Source organism: Sus scrofa, chromosome X (assembly GCF_054392235.1).
Source record: "Sus scrofa isolate SSC_HxYL_T2T_F1_AM1 chromosome X, Sscrofa_HxYL_maternal_Yorkshire_Landrace_v2.0, whole genome shotgun sequence".
NCBI classification, from domain to species: Eukaryota; Metazoa; Chordata; class Mammalia; order Artiodactyla; family Suidae; genus Sus; species Sus scrofa.
In genome coordinates, this window is record NC_139401.1 from 132,561,904 (window position 1) to 132,587,245 (window position 25,342).

Sequence of the window (25,342 nt, forward strand, 5' to 3'; positions counted from 1 at the left end):
CGTAAAGCCTCTTTGATCGAGGTCGCATTTGAGTAGAGGGGTGAAAGCAGGAAGGGAGGAACCCAGCTGGAAGAGCAGGTGCCAAGGCCCTGAGATGGGTGTGCGCTTGCCGCTTCGACGGAGCAGCGCCGAAGGCCCGCGTCCTGGAGCGGATTGAGCGGGAGGAAGCGCAGGTGTGGCCCAGGATGTGGCTGGGTGGTGACGGCCATAGGCCATCGGAAGGACTTCTGCTTTTACTCGGAGGGAGATGGAAAGCCACAGGACAGGGAGAGGATTTGACCCGACTTAGGTTGTTGACACTGTCACTCTTGACTTTTCGAGGGAGAGCGGAAAGCCGGGGACTGCTCAGGAGGTGTTATTGTAACCATCCAAGTGGAGGTGGTAGAGCCTTAGGCCAGGTGGTGGCCGTGAGGGGATGGGGGTAATGCCAGGGCGTGGGGTTCAGTCAACGACAAGGGTGGGGTGGCTGTGGGAGGGCAAGGTCGGGTCGGCGCAGTCCCTCCGAGGCCATCTGCAACTGTGCGGTGGTCGCTTGTGTTGCCACGTCTGGGGATCGCCGTAGGCGCTGCGGAGTGATAGATACTCAGGAGCCACCAGGATACAGATGGCATTTGAAGTCATGAAATTCATCAGTATCACCTCGCGAGCGAGCACAGAGAAGAGATGAGAGGTCCGAGGCTTGTCATTTCAGAGATCAGCAGCATCGATTCCGAATTCACAGAGAACAGTTAATTAAGAATTTTCCTGAAGTTCCCGTCCTGGCGCAGTGGAAACGAATCCGACTAGTAGGAACCATGAGGTTACGGGTTCGACCGCGGCCTCACTCAGAGGATCCATCGGCCATGAGCTGTGGTGTAGGTTGCAGATGTAGCTCAGATCCTGTGTTGGCTGTGGCTGTGGTGTAGACCGGCAGCAACAGTTCCAATTAGACCCCTAGCCTGGGAACCTCCATGTGCTGTGGGTGCGGCCCTAAAAAAAAAAACAAAAGACAAAAAAAAAGATTTTTCCTAACGTTCTGTCACCTTCTTAATAGAGTAACACATCCTCGGTCCCTTTCGAGACAGTTGTACTGTTTAATAATCATTGCTGAATTTTCTTTTTTAGTGTCTTTTATCTGATTGATTGCTCACACTGTTTAAAATTGATAGGTACTTTGGGGTCCGGAAATCGGATTTTTGTGCAATAGCATTAAAAATAAACACCAAAGGAGATGCCTGTAGCCATAGAAAATTGAGATCTCAAAAGTAATTATTAATTAAGATAGAAGGTGGTGAAACTCTAGTCTGAATTTTCCACTGTTGTTTATCTCTTGAAATTCTCGGTTTGGGTTGTGATTTCATGGTAGGAGAGTCTGGTGAGAAATCAAAGGATGTAGTGTTAGTAGCTTCTTAGTTCCTCTACACTGAACTCGATGTTTTTTGTTTGTTTGTTTTTGTTTTTACCTTTTCTAGCCAATGTTTGCATTTTTAAATGAAGAGAAGTTTAATGTGGACGGATGGACAGTTTATAACCCAGTTGAAGAATACAGAAGGCAGGTGAGTCAGTAGATCCTGTGAGATGTGGTGCATCTCGAACCTGCGTGGTGATGGTGGGCCATTGGTCATGCTCTTTGCGAAGCAGCAACACCCTTGCTAAGTCTGTGTTTCACGGCAGCGCTATCAAATGGCTTAGTCTGTCTGTTTAAGCTCCTTCCACAGCCATGTTCAAGCTGCCTCGAAGGCTCCATGGCTAAGTTTTGTTTCCTTCCCCTACTTGGAGAACATCAGTTTGGGGTTGTTCCTGAAATGAATCAAATATGCAGAGTCTACAAAAGCCAAATTTCTACACCTCACTACTTAGGAGTTGATGTCACTAGGTGTTTATGTACTGGTAGATTTTAGTTATGTTCATCTCAGTTCATGGATTCCAATGAATTAGAACTGTTCTTCCTGTAATGATGACGCTTCTGAGAAAGCTCTGACGGCTGTCAACTTCACCCGCGTGCGTGTTCGTGGGCCCTGACGAAACAGGAGACTTTGGTAGGGTGTTGCTGTTCGGGAGCGAAGGTCCCTGGTGGCATTCCGGAGATCTGCCTGTTAGAGACCAGTACCCACACTTCGACCTCTGCCATAATCGAATCAGGGGACAGCTGGGAGTTTCATGATGAGACTTCGGAATCCTCATTCGGCAGAGCTTTTAAAATAATCAGGAAGTTTTTGAGTTCCCATCGTGGCGCAGTGGTTAACGAATCCGACTAGGAACCATGAGGTTGCGGGTTCGGTCCCTGCCCTTGCTCAGTGGGTTAACGATCCGGCATGGCCGTGAGCTGTGGTGTAGGTTGCAGACGCGGCTCGGATCCTGCGTTGCTGTGGCCCTGGCGTAGGCCTGTGGCTCCAGCTCCGATTCAACCCCTATCCTGGGAACCTCCATATGCCGCGGGAGCGGCCCAAGAAATAGCAACAACAACAACAAAAGACAAAAAGACAAAAAAAAATAATAATAATAATAATAATCAGGAAGTTTTGTTGAAAGGTTTAAGAATCCAATCAAGGCAGTGAATGTGAAGTAAAATCGCAGAACCCTCAACTTGAGAAGAACCTTCTAGCCACCGCCTCCGCTACCAGGCGCCTGGATTGGGTTCCCTGTTTAGCCTTGATGAGCGGCTTGTGTGTTCAGAACACCGGGCTGTGAGAGTTTCCCCCTAGAGCACACGTGTGAGGTAGTCTGCCCTGCTGCTTCCAGAAATCAGCTTTAGACTGTTGAGTTTTCAAAAGCTGCGTATACCTCCCATTTCTCTCCTCCCCTCCCCCCCCCCCGTGGGCAGTAAGTTCTTTTTTGTTCCTTCTATCGAAGTCTAGTTGATTTACAATGTTGTGTTAGCTTCTGCTGCACAGCAAAGCGATTCAGTTATATGTATATATGCATACTTTTTCAAATACTCTTTTCCATTATGATTTATCATAGGGCTATCTCGCCTTTGACCTCTGTTCTGGGTCGGCACAAGGACCATTAAAACATTTTGCATGTTTTGGAGACCTCGGTGACATTACGTATTCAAATATTTACCTTATTTTTGGAATCTAATGACAAGATGAAGGCTTATTTCTTTAGGTCAGAGCTTGTAGCTTGAAGCAAAACAGTTCCCGTTTTTAGGACTGCAGGCATATATGAACCTTTGAGGGTATTTTGCTCTAGATAGCCATGATGTCCCATCTTTTTTCTTTTCCTTTTTTGTCTTTTTAGGGCTGCACCTGCAGCATATGGAAATGCCCAGGCTATGACCTACACAGCAGCTTATGGCAATGCCGGATCCTTAACCCACTGAGCGAGGCCAGGGATTGAACCCGAATCCTCATGGATACTAGTCAGGTTCATTACTGCTGAGCCCCAGTGGGAACTCCCCCATCTTTCTTCTTACACCTTTTCTGACGGGACTGATAACCCCCTAATTGGACGCAGCATCAGACTCAGCTGGTCTGTGCTCTGTAGGGCCAGACCTAAAGAGACCCAACCACTTCATTGAAAAAACCCTTAGGAGGGGGCGAAGTGAGGAGTTCCCTGGTGGCCTAGTGGTTAAGGATCCACTGCCGTGGCTGGGGTCACTGCTGTGATTCGGGTTCCGTCCCTGGCCCGGGGACTTCTCCATGCCATGAGCATGGCCAAAAAAAGAAAGGAGCCTCCCCAGAGGGGTTTTCCTTCCTCCGCCCACCCCCGCCGTGACTGCAGAAGCTTCGCTTCTTTCCACACTGGAGCGGCTGAAGCATTCACTCTGTTTTGAGTAGGGAGTGGAAGGTGCCTGATGTCTCTTCTACCCTCACGTAGACACAGATTAAGCTTACACGATATTCTTTTCTTTAGGGTGGGGGGTGCACAGGTAGGGGATAAACTTGGCTTTCCCTTTGTTGGGCGCAGGGCAAAGGAAAGTTGGACGTGACACCGAGGAGGATCTCAGATCCAGGAGACTCTGATTTACTCACGGGAGTTTAGAGTTACGGAGCCCAGCAGTGTTCTGTCTTGCGTTCTTACGTGCTCTGGATGACCGATGTGGCTCCCTTGTTAGAAACGCCTAGACGCCCACTGCCCCGCCGTCGGGGGCAGGGCCGCATTGTGCGAAAGGAAGCCGGGCGCGCCGGCCCCGGCCAGACCCCGAGAGGACGTCGTCCGTGCTCACGCCGCGCCTTCCTTCCCGCAGGGCTTGCCCAACCACCACTGGAGGATCACCTTTATTAACAAGTGCTACGAGCTCTGTGACACCTACCCCGCTCTCCTGGTGGTGCCGTACCGCGCCGCAGATGAAGATCTCAGGAGAGTTGCGACGTTCCGGTCCCGGAATCGAATCCCAGTGAGTACTGCAAGCTGCGTTCTTCGTAAAGAGCGCCTTTTCTTCCATGGGGACGGCAGTCAGGTGACTCACAGAAACACCCTTGCTCGGCGTTTCCATCCCATGAATAATGATCAGGTGCCTGGTGAGCGCAGAGCAGGCCAAATGGGAAAAGAAGTAAGACGCCGCCTGCCTTCCAGCAGCTCGCAGTCAAGGACAGACAGGGACCTCAAGGAATTCTTAACCCACGAGAGGCTACAGGGAGCGCTGGGTGGGAAGGAAGGGGGCAGGAGGGGTCTCAGTGGCCTCGTCTTTGCGGCACAGTCACTGCATGTGTCAGCCTCTCGGAAAGTGTCCGTTGAGTTATGCTGGGAGCAGCGCAGCAGCCTGGGTGACAGAGCAAAGAAGCAGAGGCTTTTCCTTGAGGCTTTATTAGGATTTATTTATGCTCACCACATCTGTGAGCCGCTGAATACCCTTCGTAACCTAGAGTCAAGCGCACATTATTCCAAACAGTCCACTCACGGTATCGTTGGACCTAGTTCGTAAAGTTGTCTTTGGTTCTTAAATATTCATGTACGAGTCACACTGTCTACTCTGTGTCCATAAATTTTATTGACTAAAAATCTAGAGAATTTTTCCCCTCTGTTAATTTTCAGGCCATGTCATAATAAGCACAGCGTTGTGTTGTGTTCGGGTTTTGTTTTTGAAAAACAAGGGTTGAAGAAATGAAGATTTAATGTCACGTCCCTTTAACTCCCAAGTCTAGGCATTTTTGTCCTTAAAAGGAAATTTGTGTGAAACTTTTGTATCCTGTCCACACAGTGCGCGCTCTGACTTTGCAAATGCACTTGCTTCGCTGGGTCTTCACGATGGGTCTTACACTTGAAACTATGTTCCTTAGCTCGGTTCGCTGGGACGCCCTGCTGATGAAGCTGGAGTTACTGGTTCACTCCTCTTGTGCTCTGTTGGACATACTTTTCTGTGCCGTCGCCGCAGGATTCCGCCCCCCCCCCCCCCGCCCCCGCCCCCGGCCAGGTGTCCGGCCCACAGGAGAACGGGGCTGGGCCGGTGTGGAGTGCAAATAGAGTGCTTAGCTTTTCCCCTGGCCATTTTGTTGAGCCTTCTTCCTTTGCAATGGCCACCAGTTTGCATTTATTTTTCCTAAAAATCCTAAGGCTAAGCTGTCCACCACCTCTCTATCTGATATGCCTTCTGACCACCCAACTGGGCTATAACCCAGGACACGTATTTGCTTTTAATAGGAAATCATTAATATTTGATATTCAGTACTTTAAACACACACACATTGGCGCTCCCACTATGGCACAACAGGATTGGCGGTGTCTTGGAAGTGCTGGGATATAGGTTCAATACCCAGCCTGGTGCAGTGGGTTAAGAATCCAGCGTTGCCACAGCTTTGGCTTAAATCAAGACTCCAGCTCAGGTCTGATCCCTGGCCCGGGAACTCCATATGCTGAGGGGGTGGCCAAAGATGAAAAAAAAAAAAAAAGCATACTAAAAATACAGAAAGAAAACTTCCTGTGTGGTGCAGCAGGTTCAGGATCCAGCGTTGGCACTGCTGTGGCGTGGGTTTCATCCCTGGCCTGGGAACTGCCACAGGCTGTGGGCGTGACCAAACAAAGAAAGAAGAAGACAAAAAGAATTGATGCGTAAGCAGTCTTGTTACGTTATACATAAATGAAGGCACACTATTCTGAAATATAACCGAATAAGAGAATAATCCACATGTATTAATATCCCCATTAGTGGATATGTCTTTTGTTCTCAAGCAGGTTGATTTCAGCGTTATGAAAGTCTTTAACACATAAGGAATACATGTTTCTTGTAGACATTTTACAACATACTGCTAAGTGTAAAGGAGCCTGCCACCTAGTGAGAAGCCCATTTGACATTTTGTTCTGGGTCCTTCCAGACTTCCTTCTCTGCAGGCATTTTCATTTGGAAAAAAATGAAACGACTCTGTGATTTATGTCTCAGTCCGCCTTGTGTACGCAGTGTTATCTTGGAAAGAACTTTCCATGCCGATGACGATCTGCTCCCGTGCCAGTGTGTGGACGTGCCGTGACGGAGTCAGTCAGTTTTCTCTCATGAGACGTCTTGGTTCCTTTTTAATCTTTGGCTGCTGCACATGGTGCTGTGATAAACCTCGTTTGGTAGCTGCATCTTTGTGTACATCCTTCGTTATCTAGGGCTTCTACATAAGAACTTCCCTAAGAATTAGCCTAATAGACTAGCATATACTTGCAAAGCTGGTTCGTGGTGGCTGACATGGTGAAATGGGCAGCTTTTTCAGGAAGGTAGTGGAGATGCCCAAAGAACAAGCAGGGGGGAGGCAAAACAACTCAGGAGCATAGCATTTCCTGGGCGTTCCGGCGAAATCAGATTCACTTCATTCATGACTGTTAGTGTTCTCTTTTTAGTGCAGTTTTCATTGCTTGGAGATTTTTTTTTTTTTTTCCTTGAGTGCTTAAAATTTCTGAACCACCTGTAGGTGCTGTCGTGGATTCACCCAGAAAACAAGACGGTCATCGTGCGTTGCAGTCAGCCTCTTGTCGGTATGAGTGGGAAACGAAATAAAGATGATGAGAAATATCTCGACGTCATCAGGGAGACTAACAGACAAGTTAATAAACTCACGATCTATGACGCCAGACCCAATGTGAATGCAGTGGCCAACAAGGTGAGCGTATTTATTTTTTATTTTTCTTTTTTTGTCTGTCTGTCTTTTGAGGGCCGCACTTGCGACATCTGGAGATTCCCAGGCCAGGGCTCAAATTGGAGCTGTAGCTGCCAGCCTATGTCACAGCCACAGCCACGCCAGGTCTCAGCCGTGTCTGCGACCTACACCACAGCTCATGGCCATGCCGGGTCCTTGACCCACGGAGCGAGGCCAGGGATCACACTCGCATCCTCATGGGTACTAGTCGGATTCATTACCCCCTGAGCCACGGCGGGAACTCCAAGGTGAGTGTATTTAATAACGTGGCAGCAGCTTGCCTCGCACACCGCGTGCAGGTTGCTGCCGTGGCGTGTCGGCACGTGGGCTTAAACCAGAGAACACGTTCACTGAGGTGGACCGTGGTTGGAAGCACAGAACGAATCTGGAAAGTGGATGACGTTAAAGCAAATGGGAGTAAGCCTAGGTGGGTCAGGCCGGTGTGGGGCTGCAGGGTCTCGGGCGAGAGTCGGGCGCTCTCCGGAGCTCTCCAGGCAGACGACAGCCATCCTCACGTATGCACCTGTCAGGCACCTGCGGGGAGTCGCAGGAAGCTGTAATTGTGAAAATCCGAAAGGTGTAGCTTTATCAAAGCAGTCTCTTCACTGTACTCAGACATGCGTGTTCCCATGTAAGACAATCCAAGACGTGGGTGGATCCCTGTACGTGAATGGGACAGTCCCACACACGATGTGAACGTTTTCAAAGAAATCTGTCTCAGGAGTCTCCTCGGCCTTGGAGGCAGAGTCTGTCTGCCGCGTGCCCTCCCCGGGAGCGACAAGGCGGGGTGGCCTGCAGGAGCCCCCGCACTGCATGGCCCCGGGTTCACAAATGCTTTCGATGTTCAGTTTCACCTTTGTGGGGTTTTTTCCTTTTCCCATGGCTGCATTGCCAGCTGTCGCTTCCAAGTGCCCGCGGTGGGCCTGGCCCCACCCCACCTTTCAGATGGATGGTTTCTCATCAGCCCTGGGCTTAGATTTCATCATCTCCAATATTTTGCGTATCCCGAGGTCATTTATCTGCATCTTCAATTATTCAGAGCACAAGACCAGAATCTGAAAGCAAAACAAGTCTTCGAGCAGCTCGGATAGATGAGCTGGCTTCCTAAATGGATCCTGTGACGCCTGTCTAACGCGGGGGGGGGGGGCGGGGGGCTCCACTTGAAATTATTTGCACCCAGATTGTGTGCCTTAGACATTTCCTCCTGGGGAGCCCCTCTGCCCCTCGTGTGCTCCTGGACCAGCTGTTTGTTAGGACAGTTGGTTTGGGTTTAGCTAATGAAAATGATTTTGAAATGACCTGCAAGGCAATCAGGACATAAAATAGATAAATAAATTAGAAATTATAAGTAAAACATTAGGAAACTAAATGTGACTCTTATTGGATTATCCTTACTTACCTTTATATAGTTATTTTCCTCCCCATGTGAAAATTTGGTGTTTCCATGTGTACATTTAGCCTGACATCGATATGCAGTAATATTAAAGTGAGGTCGTTAGAATATTTTTAAAAATACAAAATGTCTCAAATAATTTTATTGTATTAACTCTAAAGCCAACCATTGTTACCGCATTAGGATTCTTGAATGTCTTTTTAACAGTCAGGAAATATGCCTGTGTTTCTAGTCCACTTGGGAATGAAGGGAAGGAAGAAATTAAGGGAAAAAAACTAGGCTCGAAAGATCCGTGCATCATTCTTTACAAACCACACTCAGGTTCTCCTCCTCCCGCGCCTGTGTCTCCATAGCAACAGGCTGTGTGTGTCGTCATGCTCCGTAACCTGTGTGGTTCTTTTTTGTTGAGGAAAACTTCAGAACTAACCAGAGCCAGAGAATCTGCACTTTTGGAAACTCGGTCTGTGCTTGACTAATTGATTTTTACCCTTCTGACTTCTGTTCTCTTTGGACCTAATTAATTGTTCTGCCATTGCGAGGGTTGAGAAATTTACAACCTAGATGTCAATAAGCAACGATGCACCATTTTAAGTTAAACAAACAGACAAACAAAACCCAGAGGTAGATACAATCCAGAACCCTGTGAGGAAGTAAAGTGGCACTGTTGGTGTCTGTTTTTGGCAGAAACTTTGGCAGTGAGTGATTAATTTTTTCACATGTCATCTTCAGTTGTTTATGGGAGAAAGTCCAGCACTGAGAGTGTCTTTGAAAATCACGGTTTGCAAACCACATGTACAGAGAAGCGGGTCGTGTGTCTGTGGGAGAGTGGCGCGTGTTGTTGCGTTAGAGCCTCGCTGTGGACTCCCAGGCCTGGTGCCTGCAGTTGACAGGAGTGACTGCCAGGTGCATAGGCGCACCTCTGCTGTGACCTCTGCTGGGAGCTGCAAGGTGTTACTCCCTGAGGCAGGGACAGCCAGGGCGGGGGGGATGTGGCCCATTCGTGTAGGTTGTCATTAGCTGATCACTATTTATAAACAACAAAGTGAATGTCTATTTGTAACAAAGCTTTAAGAACACATTTCTGGAGTTCCCGTCGTGGCACAGTGGTTAACGAATCTGACGAGGAACCATGAGGTGGCGGGTTCGGTCCCTGCCCTTGCTCAGTGGGTTAATGATCCGGTGTTGCCGTGAGCTGTGGTGTAGGTCGCAGATGCGGCTCGGATCCCGCGTTGCTGTGGCTCTGGTGTAGGCCGGTGGCTACAGCTCCGATTCGACCCCTAGCCTGGGAACCTCCATATGCTGCAGGAGCGGCCCAAGAAATGGCAAAAAGACAAAACAAAACAAAACAAAAAACCACATTTCTGTCTAAACAAAACACAGTTCCCCACCTAGAGTCTGGAGACCAAGGCCTCTCTGGCTCGTACATGGGTCTCCAGGTTTGAAGTTCAAGTGGCAGCCTTACTTGGATGGCAGCAAACGCCTCCATGGCGACGAACCCCGGAAAAAGCTATAGGATATGTAGGCCCTTCTGTCCCGAGCTGCAGTGCAAGTTTATATTCCTTCTGTTATTGAAAAGAAAAGGAGAAGAGGCCTTCCGTGACAGTGGCCTGCCTGGCACGCCGCCTGGCGCGCCCCGTCCCCCTCCCGCGGGCACTCCCAAGTTAGTGCAGCTTGGCTCCGGCGGTTTCCTCACCTTTGCTGGCGAGTTTACACAGTCCTGTGTTTTTGCGATGTGAACTTGCATCTCTTCCTTCCAGCCGGCTTTCTTCCCACGTCCCTAAATTATTTCTCTTTTTCCTCAAGAGCCAGCGGCCGCATGCTGCATGGCATTTTGAAACAGTCAGCAGAACGCAGCCAGAAGCATTTCTTTTTGTCTTCGTGGAAAACAGGCACCTTCACGACGCCGTGAAGGGGAAGCGATGCCGCCCTGGTGGGTTGATGCTTGTAGGCACTGTGGCAGGTGGCGGCTGGCTCGTCTCCTCTTGAACCCTTTTGTCCTTTGAGGGCCCTGTCCCGTGCTGTCCCTGGTGTTTGCATGGCACACACACAGTCGCGGGGCACTAGGAAAGGGTCCGGCTTTGAAGTCAGATGACTTAAATTCTGCTGCTTACCTCTGCCTTGGGGGAGAGGTATATAGCATCACATTTGCAAAATGGGGTAGTAGTAGTACCCGCCTCGACGGCAGCATCGCTGTTGCAGAAAATCATGTAAAGCAAGAACCCCAGTCTCTGGGGTGTCAGAGGGGCTCGTTCAATGGTGGCTAGTGTAGCTGTCGTAGAGCCTGGCTCCTTTTGATCTTACGAGACCTAGGTACTAGTATTCCCGCCTCGCTAAGGGACAACAGGGAGGCCCAGAGAGCCCAGTAGAGACAGGCTGAAGCTGAGCTAATCCGACAGAAGGCTCTTCAGAGCCTGCTCTTGCCTTTCCAGATCCGGAAGAAGAGCTAGTAATTATAGAACATTTTGAAAATGGTTTTTTTCCTCGCAAACAGATCTGCAGGAAATTGCCAGGCTGCCTTTTTTTTTTTTTTTTTTTTCCCTAACTCAGAGTATGACTAATGTTGTTGAGGCTTAGTGTCAGATACGAATTCAGGTAACATCAATTATTGTATCTAAGTTGCAAGGTTTTAGGCTGAGATTTGGAGAACCAAAACCTTTGGCAATACATTTTGCGTAAGTTACTAGAGAAACAGAACCCCCAACTTACTGCTTTGTATGTCTGGTTGTTTCTTAGGCAACGGGAGGAGGCTATGAAAGTGACGATGCGTATCATAACGCCGAGCTTTTCTTCTTAGACATTCATAACATTCACGTTATGCGGGAATCTTTGAAAAAAGTCAAAGACATTGTTTATCCTAACGTGGAAGAATCTCATTGGTTGTCCAGTTTGGAGTCTACTCATTGGTTGGAACATATCAAGGCAAGTATATTGTTGGAAAAACATGTATGTCTATAAAAAGGAAAGTAATTGTTTAGTAGAATAGGGAATTATATTATTATATTCAAGCCCTCATCTTGATAGAGGCATCCAACCCCTCCATTCTTTTTAGAAGTGAAAGTGTTTGAAGGAACAAAAAGCCTATTTTAAATAGGTGCATTATTAAGATAGATTGTTTTCTGGTCAGATTTTATTTTCCAGCTTGATCAGAGTTGTATTTTTAATTAGCCTCGCTAACTTTTTTTTTCTTAATTTATCCTCCTCAACAATGAATTGCAAAGAAATTAATTGTGGCAACTAAATGGAATGTGGTATCCCGGATTAGAATAAAAGAATGTTAGGTAAAAACTAAGTAAATCTGCATAAAGTATGGACTTTATTAAAAATAAGTATCCAGGATTTCCCATGTGGCTCGGCAGGTTAAAGGTCTGGGGGTGTCACTGCAGCGTCTCGGGTGGCTGCTGTGGCACGAGTTCAATCCCTGGCCCAGGAATTTTGATATGCTGCAGGCGTGGCCAAAAAAAAAAAAAAGGTATCCAGATGGATTCCTGGCTGTGACACATGTACTGTTATAAGATGTCAGAAGTAGGGGCACTTGGTTGAGTATATGGGAACCTTCTGTGGATCTAAAACTATTCTGAAAGAAAACGTTTATTTTAAAACAGGATTGCACTCTTACTATCTACAAAGTATACTTCCTGCCTTTAAGGTGGCTCTTATGGTTGCAGAGATGATATGTATGTGTGAAAAGGAACAGGGCCGAGTGTTGGTACCAGTGAACCTTCATGGCAAAGCCAGTGGAAGCTATGGGTCCTTTGGGGGATTCCGTGGGGCTTGATCTGGTCCTTGAAGAAAGCAGAAGGGACGAGGGTGCCCTTTCTAGAGAAAGAGGGCAGCCCGGACAGAAGCCCAGGAACAAGCCTGGGTGAGGCCTGGTTAGGAAGAGTGAGGATTTCTGTAGTTGCAGCTTGATCTGGGAGAAGCCAGGTGGGCAACGACCTTGGCTATCAGGTTAGGTCGCAGGGAGCCACACAGGTTTTGGAACGGTGGAGCATTTTAGGACAGTGTTCTGGCAGCTGCTTCTAGAATAGATGGTGATGGAAAGAAAGTGAAGTCAGAGGAAGACGAACCATTTCCAGAGTCCAGAGGCAGGGCGGTAATGGCCTGCGGGGTGGCGGAGGGCAGCGCCGCAACAGGGACCCTCGATGTTCTCCTGGGAAGGGCCTGCGGCATTTGCCGATTAGCTGGTTACAGGAGCCAGAGAGACGTTTGACTGTGCCAAGAGGATGAGCCTGGCTCAGCGAGACAATGATTTACCCGTCATTTACAGATGAAGGGTAGCCTGGCCTGGACTTTGGCCGAGAGAAACACGGTGCCTTCAGGGTAATGGCAGGCCATCCGCCGGTTGGTGTCTGACCGGTGGTTTTTCGTGCAAAGAGGTAGGCCTGGGTATCAGGTGTCGGGCCTTTGCTGAGGATGCCGCGGGCGAGGGCGTCCGGGGAGCACAGGAGGGGAGAGGTGGAGGTCATCGGCGAGAAACCGAGGGCGCGGAGCAGGGCATCGCAGGTTCAGGCAAGGATCTGAGAAGCAAGGGTCAGTGGTATTTCAGACGGTCGTTAGGGACGTCCCTGATGGCGCGGTGGCTGTCTAGGGACGGGGCGGAGAGTCGGAGGAAGAGAGTCAGCCAAGGGCTGAGGGCCATGGGCTTCTGAGAAGAGCTTTGCGAGGGCTTTTATAAACGAAGCCTAAAGGATACAGTGTAGGTGGGTACTTTTTTTAAAGAGGATAAGCACCCAGGTCTGAAAAGAGGAAGGTGCTGTTGGGGGTACCATTCACTCCTCACTCAAGGTGAGACGCCGAAAGCGGTGGAATGAGGTTTCAAACCCAGGCCTTTGGCCAGTGAGCCCGTGCTCTTAACCCCCGCCCCCGCCCCCAGTCTGCTGCGTGGTGGCTGTCATGTGTTCCCATCGGTCCCAAGTCCATCTGGTTATTTAAGAGTTTTCAGGGCTATGACTTTGAAAATCTCATTTACTTTCATTAGATGATCACATCTGTTGCTGTCAGAAGCGATGGTGGGAATTCATACTTTACTGAAAGACGTCTAATAGTCATAAAGATGATTGGCCAAGATTGCATCTCTGTCTTATTACAAGGGACGTATCTGGAGTGCGAGTGGCCCTCTGTAAAAATGCATTGGAACCTCAACTTCATTAAATTGCACTCAAATGATCTAGTATATAAGCATTGCTTCTCAACAGGCCTTTCTTCAGAAGTGCCTCAAAATAAAATTGTAAACAGGATTTCGAGGATCCTTAAAATGCTTGAAGAAATAAACCTGCTCTAGTCATCTTCAAAGCAAAGATTTTTATACAGATAATTGAAGTGCCGTCGGGTCCCCTAACCTGTCCTTGGCACTACTTTGCCCACTTATCTTTAGTTACCATGTGTATCAAAGTAATGAACTGAAGGAGTTCCCACCGTGGTGCAACAGGATAGGTAGCATCTCTGGAGCACTGGGATGCAAGTTCAGCCCCCAGCCTGGCGCAGTGGGTTAAGGATCCAGTGTTGCCGTAGCTGCAGCACAGGTTACAACTGGGCTTGGATCTGATCCATGTGCCACAGGGTGCCTCCCCCCCCCCAAAAAAGAAAATTAAATTACATTTCTTTTAAAATTTTCTATACACTACATCTTTCACTTAGACTCTTTTCTTGAATTAGTCAAAAGAAATCAATATTTCATTTTTCTTGAATTAGTTAAAATGACCATAATATATGTCTGTTGCATGGCTGTTAGAATTTGGGGAGCTCCAAAATGATATTCGCATACACATGAAAAGATGGAACCCAGATACACTGATACTGGGAATGGGAATGGTCCAACCACTTTTTTTTTTCAGGGCCGAACCTACAGCATATGGAAGTTCCCAGGCTAGGGGTCACATTGGAGCTGCAGCTGCCGGCCTACACCACAGCCACAGCAGCACGGGACCGAGCCGACCTACACCACAGCTCACGGCAACGCCGGATCCGCAACCCACTGAGCAAGGCCAGGGATCGAGCCCACATCCTCATGGATACTAGTCAGGTTCGTTTCCACTGCGCCACAACCGGAACTCCCCAACCACTTTTCCAAAGAGCTTGACAGTTTCTTAAAAAGTTAAGTAGATGTATATTTACCATAGAATCCAGCCGTTTCGCTCCTAGGTACCTATTTGCCCAAGAGAGGTGGAAACTTACGCCCCTATAAAAATGTGCATGTGAAAGTCCATAGCAGCATTATTCGTAGTCATCAAACACTAGAAACACCCACATGTCTGTCAGCTGTTGAATGGATAAATACAGTTTGGTCTATACAGCGGCCATAAAAAGGAATGAAGTCCTGACACAGGCTGCAAGATGGATGAACCTCGAAAACGTGACGCTGAGTGAAAGAATCCGGACATAAAAGACCGCCTGATGCAGGATTCCAGTTCTAGTGAAGGCAGAACGATAGAACCAGAAAGCAAATCAGTGATTGCCTGGGGCTGGGGGCGGGACTAGGGATTGACCTCAGAAAGCACATGGAGCTCTTTGGGGTAATAGTACAGCTGCATTGTGATGATAGCTGCAAGACTATGAATTTGTTAAATCTTATCAAAGTGCACAGTTACGGATAAATTCTACTCTCAGTAAAGGATAGCCCTGTAAATACCTAAAGCATGAAAAAAATGACATCGGAGCAATAGCTCTTAGTATACATAAATTTAGTTACTGCTAAGTCTCAAATTTCTGCTAGAAGGCTATCACTTTATTTCTTGGTACCTATTTTGCTATTTCTGAGCCACTTGAGAGTTCCTGCTTTGTCCTTTTAAAGGCCAAAAGGTGATTTCCGTCATACCCAGCCTTTAGGATCTAGACCGGGCCTCTGGGGCCGGTGATTTTTCCAGCATGATGAGTCTTGTGGGTTGAACTGCATCCTCCCAAAGTTTACGTGTCGATGTCCTGACCTCTGGTGCTTTAGAGTGTGACCTGGAGTCAGGTGGGCCCCTCATCCGATGAGGCTGGCATCCTTATGAAAAGGGGGCATTCGGACACAGGACTGGGAGCCCCAGTGACCATGTCCTATCACCCCTGTGAAAGGAAGCTTGAAATGCAGCTGGCTTCTGCGCTATCTTGTTTTTTTGGGTTTTTTTTTTTTTTTTTTTTTTTTGATACCTACTTATTTCTGTAGAGGAAAAACAACAGGTCCTGCAGCTCCCGGCCTTCCATTTGCAGAAATCTTTCTCTTCTAGACATGAGTAGTGTTTTAAAACAGGACTTTTTCCAGGGCTAAGAACTGTACGTGCAGATTTAAGCGATACCTTCCCGCTCCCTGCTGACGCGCGTGCTTTTCTCGGCCAGCTTGTTCTGACGGGCGCCATCCAAGTGGCAGACAGAGTCTCCTCGGGGAAGAGCTCGGTGGTGGTGCACTGCAGCGACGGCTGGGACAGGACCGCCCAGCTGACGTCCCTGGCCATGCTGATGCTGGACAGCTTCTACCGCAGCATCGAGGGCTTTGAAATCTTGGTCCAGAAGGAATGGATAAGTTTTGGACATAAGTTTGCATCTGTAAGTAAACAATCGAGCTGGTTTTTAAAATGTCTAATCACCACCCTTTGGGATTAAAAAAAAAAAACAAAAAAAACTAGTTGTTAAACCAATTATTTCCTTTGAAAAAGAAAATCCGAGGAGCGTAATAAAAAACCACTCTGCTGGTTTGAAAATGTGTGACGCCTTGGCTTAGCCCGTGTTTTTAGGAGTCACTTTTGTCCTTCTCTGCTTCTTACAGCGTCACTGGAAAGTAATCGAGTCTGCACGCAAATGTTTACATTGAAATTGTGCAAAAGAAGGGAGACATTCCTTTCTTTCCCACTAATATTATAGCGATAAGAGCCAAGTGTTTCACAGAAATGTTAGACTTTTCATTGAGGCTTTTACTCTTTTCTGATATAAATTTTGAAAATCAAGAGAACCTATCAAAATCATAGTTCCAGGACTTGTTTCCAGACACCCTTTGACTAAGCCTTTTTGGCAACTTCCCAGATTGTTCTCACGAAGAAGATCCATGGGCAGTTTCAGAAACACTGCTGAGTAGCCTTGGAGCCTTCATCTAGATTGTATAAGCAGTGCGAATAACATTGTCACGTAGAAAGAATTAGGAGTTCCCTGGTGGTCTGGTGGTTAGGACTCAGTGGTTTCATTGCCGAGGCCCACAAAAAAAAAAAAAAAAAGAAAGAAAAAAGAAAAAAAGAGTCGTTGTTTAGTAATGAATAAATGGTGAGCTTTTCATCTTGTTTTTACAAAAGAGCTTTGTGTGTGTGTGGCCACGCCTCTGAAGCATGTGGAAGTTCCTGGGCCAAGGATGGAACCTGCACCACTGCACTTTCAGCCTGGGCCACAGCTGCAGCAACACCGGGTCCTTAACCCACTGCGCCACATGGGAGCTTCTGCAAGAGAACTTTTTTAAAAGAACTTTTTAGTTATTAACAATCACACCCTCTTGGCTGTGGTTTCAAGGCCCGAAACTTGAGGATTGGTCCATTAGCAGCGGGTAGCACCCTCCGCAGGCCAGTCTGGTCCCGTCTACCTGCAGCTCCCACGCTTGCGCAGAATCCCAGTCAGGTAAACCAGTTGTGGTGTCCACGTAGGCTCATGGTGCTTTCTCAGTTGGTACTGATTATTTTATAGAAACCTCTCTGCTATATTCCCATTGCTTTGAAGCCTTATTTTCTTCGCGGCCATGAGAAAAAATACTGTTCACTGGGTATGTGGAACACACATCGCTCAGTTACGTGGTCGCATTTTGTGAGTTGGATGCCGTCTCAGTTTTGTACCCATAGATTAAAACAAATCATCAATTCCTTGCAGAGAATAGGCCACGGGGATAAAAACCACGCTGATGCCGACCGATCTCCTATTTTCCTCCAGTTTATCGACTGTGTGTGGCAGATGTCAAAACAGGTAAGGGATATATACAGCCTGAAAATACATTTGACTTAATGCTTAAATATTTGCCTCAAAGTAACACAGGGCGGTGAGAGAGATTCAAGAGGTTCGACCCTGTGTGGATAATGGTTGAAGCCAGGTGATAGGTACCTGAGGTTCACTTTTTTTAGTCTCACTACTATTTATGTGGACTGGGATTTTCCATAATAAAGTTTTTAAAAGTCACGATTTAACTGTACTCTCTCTGCTCCTGGAGGAGCGGGGGAATTGACAGGACCCGGGTCGTCGGGTCCATTCATCCGACGCCGGCGTTTGTGTGTAGGAGGGCCTGCCCCCTTAGACTGCAGTAAATCACCAACCCATCCCGTGTGTCCTGTACACGCAGGAGAACCCAGAAAACAGGCTCGCTTTCCTCTTTTTCCTCCGCTGGCCTCCTGTGCAAGATCAACTGCGAGTTTCATACATTGTCTGCTTGTTTATTTCTGTCTAGTTCCCTACAGCTTTTGAATTCAATGAACATTTTTTGATTACAATTTTGGATCATCTGTATAGCTGCCGGTTTGGTACTTTCTTATACAACTGTGAATCGGCTCGAGAGAGACAGGTGAGTAGAAGTGTTTATCTTTTTTTAAGTCAAAGGCTCACCAAAATGTATCTAGTCTGCCCTGAAAGAAAAATGATTTGATAGTTTGATTTGTGATAAGTGCAGAGTTTCTCATTTTTACTCCACACTCGGGCATTTTCACTTCAACTGGAGGTTGTCGAGTGTGTGGTGTTGACTGCAGGTGTAAGACATTGACTTTGCCCTCAGGGAGCAGGAATGACTTTTTTTTTATTGAAGTATAGCTGATTTAAAATATTATATAAGTTTCAGGTATACAACACAGTGGTTCCACCTTTTTATAGACTCTGCTCCATTTAAAATTATTACAAAACGACAGCTGTATCTCCCTGTGCTGTACAATATATCCTTGTAGCTTATTTACTTTATACGTAATAGCTTGTACCCTTTTTGCCCCTCCCACCTTCATTCTCCCCAGTAGTAACCACTGGTTTGTTCTCCATATCTGAGTCTGTTTCTGTTTGGTTGTATTTGTTCACTTGTTTTGTTTTATAGATTCCTCATATAAGTGAAAACATACAGTATTTGTCTTTGGGTTATTTCACTAAGCGTAATCTTCTCTTCCAAGTTGATCCACGTTGCTGCAAATAGCAGAATTTCATTCTTCGTGGCTGAGTAATATTCCATGTCCTATATGTACCACATCTTCTTTATCCATTCGTCTGTCAGTGGACATTTAGGTTGTTTCTATGTCTTGGCTCTTGGAGTAGGAATGACTTTAAAGGTATGCAAAGTCACCCTCTCCAAACACCATAAAAAGATATCAGTAAGGGGAATTTTTTGAAAGGCATAAATGCACAACAGGGGGAGAGAGAAAAAAGGAGACGCAACAACAAACTTTGAAAGCTGGAAAGCTAGTAGGTAGGTGGGAAACAAGTCATTTAAGAAGACTGAATCTCCAACCAGCAGCAGGAAAGCCAAGACCCAGCTCACTTTGCATTGCAGGGACCCTGGGTGACTCAGGGGTTCGGGGACAAAGGTGTGCCAGTGTCTGGAGCAAAGGGGACAGGATAAGCTAAGCTGAGTTCTGTTCCGAATAGGCAGTTAGCCTCCCCAGGTCACCTCCGCCCGTCTCTGGAGTTGAGGACCGAGGTTTCTACTCCAGAGAGGGTGAGCGTAGCTCTCCAGGCGTGTCATCGGGGGTGAGGCTGGCTTGTGTATGTGACATCCACTGGACTCCGACTCAGCCATCAGTAGGAATGCAGTTCCGACCCGCGCCACAGCCTGGATGAACCTCAGAAACATGCCGAGTGAAAGCAGCCAGACACCGTCACATATTGTAGGGGTCCATTTACACGAATGTCTAGAAAAGCAAGTCCATGGAGACAGAAAGAAGGTGGTGGTTGACAGAGGCTGGAGGGAGGCAAGAGTGGGGAGTGACTTCTTAAGGGGTTCAGGGTTTCCTTTTGGGCTGATGAGAATGTCTTGGAACTGAAAGGAGGTTTTTGCACAGGGTCGTGAAAGTACTAAAAGCCCCTGAATGGCAGACTTGAAAATGGTGACTTTAATGATAAGTGAACTCAGCCTCCGTTTTAGAAAAGAATCATCTCTGGGGAAACCGGCCCAAGAAGAAGGACCTGAAGATGACCAGCCTACGGTTCCCCACGGTGAAGCGCAGCTTGACAAGCCCCATGACCTCCGAACGTAGAGAATGACAGCAAGCCAGGAGGGGGGGTACCGCGCACGGAGGGAGCAACAAAGGCGGGGCTGTTATTTCATATCCCAGGAGGGACAGGGAACTACGGGCACCATGAATGAACAACAACAGGCCATTATTCGGAAAGAACATTTAGAGATCAGAAAATGTGAAATTAAAATGTGATACCAACAGAAGTTTAAAAAGTCAAGGGTTGGAAGATACGGTCAGAAACTCCCCGAAAGTAGGAGCAGAGATGGCAGAGGACAGAGACAAGATGAGAAGACCCCGTGATCATCCCCGGGGGTCCCGTATCCACGTAACAGGGGACCAAGAAATCGCCAGCGTAACGCGAGACTCTTTCGCAGAATTGAAGTGTGTGAGTTTCCACGTCGAAAGTCCTGCCGAGCACCGAGGCACAGTGGACAGACTAGACCTGTCCTGAGGTACATCTTCGTGAAGTTTCCGAGCACGAAGGACGAAGGAGAGTCCCTTCATGCCTCCAACGAGAAAAGGAACGGGTCGTTTGCAAAGAACCAGGGGTCAGCCCGGCTGAGTTCTTCAGCAACAGCCTTGGAAGCTTAGACGTCAGTAGAGCACTGCCTTCAGAATTGTAAAGGCACGTGGTGTCAGCCTAGAATTCTCCAGGCGCCAAACCGTCCACCAGATGGGAAGGTGCACCAGACGCGTCCTCAGACACCCACGGCATCGAGACAGGCGGACCTTGCACACCCTTGCCCGAAAGCTACGGGCCTGTTCGCTCCAGGGCAACAAGGAAGATGACCGCACAGCGAGGCCAGAGGGAAGCTTCGGGGCAAAACAGCCAAGAGATCCTGGGCGAGAGCTGGGCGTGAGGCCCCGGGCGTCCAGGGCGCTTGCTCCTCCCAGGAAGCCCTGGGGGCTCCGGATGTGCTGCGTGTCCTGACCGAAGTGTAAGGCGTCGGAGGAAGAGTTTGGCGTTGAGTGAACGATAGCTGCCAAGAAGAGAAGGCAAACCGAGTAGACCGCTGTTACCTTAAAGGAAAGCAAACCCAGAAAGTGTGCAGGAAAAGAAACCGCACGAGTGCCCTGGGAATAGCACTTGCTTTTCATGGGAATCTGAACCCCGTGCCTGGAGGTGATCCCAGCTGCGCCGTGTCTCGGGAGTCGCAGGCAGGACAGAGGGTGTGGCCGCGTTAGGGCTTCACGCCTGTAACTGTACAGTCAAGACGTGGCAAGAAACCTGTGTTTTTCAGGGATGCTGAGGTGAGTGCCAAGGAACCAAGTCGGTTTTCCAAGTCAAACACAGTTGCTTCTCTGGAGAGACGTGAGAACCTGGTTCTTTCATAAGAAACCTTGTCATGCTATTTGACTTTTAAAACTACGTTCATGTATAAAAATAAAAAGCAAGTATGCAGGTGAACAACAGGTCCTAGCGTGTGGCCCAGGGAACTGTGTCCCATGTCTCGTAATGACCTACACTGCTTTGCTGTGCGGCAGAAATTGGCAGAACGTTGTAAAGCAACTATAGTAAAAAATTGAAAAAACGAAAACCTATAATGAATAAGAATCTGAAAAAGAACACACACACACACACACACACACACACATAACTGAATCCCCTTGCTGTGCACCAGAAATAAAACATGGAAAATCAGCTATACTTCCATTTAAGAATTTAAAAACCTAAAGAAAACGAGCACGTAAAGAAACACAATGCACTGCAGATTGTGGCATCAGAAGGGTACAAATGAAGCTTTAGGTGGACTCCAAGGAGGGCGAAATTATGTTGCTGTTATCATTCACGTTAGTGAAACAGGTATGTCAAAGAAATTTCTTCCCTCACCTATTTCAAGCTGTTCTTTTCAGCTTCCAGTTTTAGCTTATTGGTCCTTTCTTTTCTTCTTCCCTCTCTCTTTCTTTCTATTTTTTGCCGTCACTGGCAACATGTGGAATTTCCCGGACTAGGGATTGAGGCCAAGCCACAGCTGTGACCTACGCTGCAACGGTGCCAACAGCGGATCCTTTAACCCACTGCACTGGGTTAGGGGTTGAACCTGTGCATCCACAGAGACCCAAGTTGTTGCAGTCAGATTCTTAAGCCACTGCACCATGGTGGGAGCTCTGGTCCTCTCTTATTGAAGTCATTGCTCAGAAGAGTTGCAGAGTTTGCCTTCAGTAATTTCAGTACTTGTATTTTTATTTCCAAAGTTTTGATTTTTCCTCTAGCATATGGTCAAAATTGATAAAAGTCTGTCATTTTGAAACAATGAAAAGGAGTTCCCGTCGTGGCTTCAGTGGAAACGAATCTGACTAGCATCCATGAGAACGCAGGTTCGATCCCTGGCCTCGCTCAGTGGGTTCAGGATCCGGCATTGCCGTGAGCTGTGGTGTAGGTTGCAGACGCAGCTTGGATCTGGCATTGCTGTGGCTGCGGTGTAGGCCAGCAGCTACAGCTCTGATTCGACCCCTAGCCTGGGAACCTCCATGTGCCGTGGATGCAGCCCTAAAAAGAAAAAAAGAAAAAATTTAAAAATAAAAAGTAAAACCAACGAAAAGGTGACTATCAGTATGAGATGGTGGACGCTGGACAGAGACACAGGGATGCGAAGCCCAAGCGTTTCAAAATCTGGATATTGGCACCATATATTAAACATCCGGATGTTTGATTAAAATAGCTTTTTATCTAGATGCCTGCTCTCAAGTAGACAGAGGTTCCGGTTTTGTGGTTCTGACAAACACAAAAAATGGACAACGTCAGCAAGATCTTAACGATAATTTTTCTTTCCGCTGAATTATAAAGTGCACACTGCCCGTCTCTTCCTAAATGTTGCCCTAGTCAGGAATTGGCTCCTGAGGTCAGTGAATTGCATTTGACGTTACAGCCTCCTGCCCCCCTGTCTTCCTGCTCTCAAGCCAGGCCATTATCTATGCAAATATCGGGAAGTGGTGCCCAGCGCTCCCTGGCACAGGAGGCTTTTTGAGCTGTTATGGGGATGACGTAAACGCGTGATTCAAGTTGATGCCACAGCCTGCAAAGGGGCGTGGGTGCTGGTGTGTTTTTAACTTAGGCTTTCCACTCTCTCTTTCCTGCAGAAAGTTACAGAAAGAACCGTTTCGTTATGGTCACTGATAAACAGTAATAAGGACAAATTCAAAAATCCCTTCTACACAAAAGAAATCAATCGAGTTTTATATCCAGTTGCCAGTATGCGCCACCTGGAGCTTTGGGTGAATTACTACATTAGATGGAACCCCAGAATCAAGCAGCAGGTAAGGGACGTCACTTCTGGGCTTAGATCGTGTTACTTTGTAGGTTTTTAAAAAATACTACTCATGGGAAAGTATCGGACCAAAACATAACACTTGCCTTTAAACACAATTGTAAGTAAAAGTTTACTTTGATTGGTGTTGAACTTACATTTTTCTGCCAACATGAACAATACTTTTTTTTATTTTTTTTTTACTAAAATGTCAACTAATTTAAAGCTCTGGAAAATTTCTGAGTTTTGGTTGTCAAGGATTTCCTTTAATCACGAAAAGTTGTGACACATCATAAAAACATTCTTTCTGGTGACAAATTTAGGTGCTTCTATAAGGAAAAGAAGCATTTTCCATTCTCTGGTTCAGGTGGATGCACTAGGTCAACCACAATCAGAGTGCTTTTTACTGAAGGTTTTTACCTTTTTTTTTTTTTTTTTTTTTTTGGTCTTTTTGTCTTTTCTAGGGCTGCTCCCGCGTCATATGGAGCTTCCCAAGCCAGAGGTCGAATCGGAGCTGTAGCCGCCGGCCTACACCAGAGCCACAGCAACGCAGGATCTGAGCCTTGTCTGCGACCTACACCACAGCTCACGGCAACGCCGGATCCCTAACCCACTGAGCAAGGCCAGGGATCGAACCTGCAACCTCATGGTTCCTAGTCGGATTCGTTAACCACTGTGCCACGACGGGAACTCCTGAAGGTTTTTACTTTTAAAATAAAAATAATTGATCTGTCACAGGGTAGTAAAGTCAGTTGGCCATTCATCACTCAAAAGTGGAAAGAGTGATTTCTGCAACGAAAGACTGCACATTTTCTTTTTTCTTTTTTTAATTTAATTTTTAAAAAATTTTTATTACTCAAATGAATTTATCACATCTGTAGTTGTATAATGATCATCACAATCTGATTTCACAGGATTTTCATCCCACAGCCCAGGCACATCCCCCACCCCCCAAACTGTCTCCTCTGGAGACCGTAAGTTTTTCAATGTCTGTGAATCAGCATCTGTTCTGCAGAGAAGTTCAGTCTGTCCTTTTTTCAGATTCCACATGTCAGTGAAAGCATTGGATGTTGGCGTCTCATTGTACGGCTGACTTCACTTAGCATGATAGTTTCTAGGTCCATCCATGTTGCAAAAAATGCTGGTATTTCGTTCTTTTTAATGGCCAAGTAATATTCCATTGTGTATATATGTACCACATCTTCTTGATCCACTCCTCTGTCGATGGACATTGAGGTTGTTTCCAGGTCTTGGCTATTGCAAATAGTGCTGCAATGAACACTGGAGTCCACGTGTCTTTGCGAAGACTGCACATTTTCTTAAAGACACACTCAGGCTTTCCATTCTGCCACCCCCACTGCATCCAGGAGCAGGAGGAAAGCACAGCTGCTTCGGATGTGCTCGGAAGGACCTCGGGGGAGCCATGTGTTCTAAGCGCTCTGATGCTCAGCATTTGCCATCGCTCTTGGCGAAGCTTTGCCCTTCCTCCCAGGCCAGTCTGGCGGAAGCGGCCACGTTAACCCCGCTACACATAGTCGGGCCCCGGTGCCCAGCGTGCCTTGCCATCGTTCCTTCCACTCGGGCAGCTGGCCACGCGCCAGCCCGGGCACCCTCTTCCCACTGTGGAAGTGCCCATTCGCAGCTGGCACCCTCACTTCCAGGTCTCTGCTGCCTCTCGCAGTTTTATCATGCTTGGAAAGTGACAGATTCCAGGGCTTGAGGACTTGGACTTGTTTACTTTGGGAATGTGTTTAGCAGTAGCCGCCACATGTGGAATATCAGCGAAAGAGCAAACGGGAACTTGTCCAGGCCTGTTACAGGGGACGTGTTCTTTTTCAAACTGCAAAATACTATCTCAGTGAGCACTGTCCTATAAATTTGCTTTTTCTGTATTTATTGTGGCTCTTTAAGAAGCCCATTGGGGAGTTCCCATTGTGGCTCAGCAGATTAAGAACCCGACATTGTCTCCCTGAGGATGTGGGTTCGATCCCTGGCCTCGCTCTGTGGGTTAAGGATCCAGTGTTGCTGCAAGCTGCAGCATAGGTCACAGGTGCAGCTCAGATCCAGTGTTGCTATGGCTGTGGTGTAGGTCTCAGCTGTAGCTCCGATTCAACCTCTAGCTGGGAACTTCCATATGCCACGGGTGTGGCCCTAAAAAGATTAAAAAAAAAAAAAAAGAAAGAAAGCTCATTTATAATTAGAAAATGCCGAGAGTTTCTGTACATTCTGTACCCTCCCTTCACCTATTTGTATTTAGAGAAATTCTTGAAATTCAAGGAATTTAGAGCAGTTCATTGGTGATACGCAAAGGGGGGACGAGGACAGTTTGCAGGGCCATCAGTGGAGAACTTAGCGTGATGTCTCCCCCGTACTCTCCTGGAGCTCAGCAAAATGGAAGTGGGCCAGGCAGGAACACACATTTCTTTCTTTTCTTTCTTTTCTTTTCTTTCTTTTCTTTCTTTTCTTTCTTTCTTGCCCAAGGCATTTTAAAGTTGGGCCAGGGATCGA

General features: G+C 47.3%; 1 protein-coding gene across 15 annotated transcripts in view; it reads left to right on the forward strand.

The window, feature by feature from the left end:
- The window catches only part of MTM1 (myotubularin 1), a 92,426-nt gene that overhangs the window by 60,259 nt on the left and 6,825 nt on the right, over window positions 1–25,342 (forward strand). For all 15 annotated transcript variants that reach the window (XM_003135463.7, XM_021080840.2, XM_021080842.2 and 12 more), the window contains 8 exons: window positions 1,452–1,535; window positions 4,172–4,321; window positions 6,816–7,004; window positions 11,167–11,352; window positions 15,751–15,957; window positions 17,257–17,349; window positions 17,825–17,938; window positions 22,668–22,844. In XM_003135463.7, coding sequence (XP_003135511.2) covers window positions 1,452–1,535; window positions 4,172–4,321; window positions 6,816–7,004; window positions 11,167–11,352; window positions 15,751–15,957; window positions 17,257–17,349; window positions 17,825–17,938; window positions 22,668–22,844 — 1,200 coding nt within the window. The remainder of the gene's footprint in view (window positions 1–1,451; window positions 1,536–4,171; window positions 4,322–6,815; window positions 7,005–11,166; window positions 11,353–15,750; window positions 15,958–17,256; window positions 17,350–17,824; window positions 17,939–22,667; window positions 22,845–25,342) is intronic.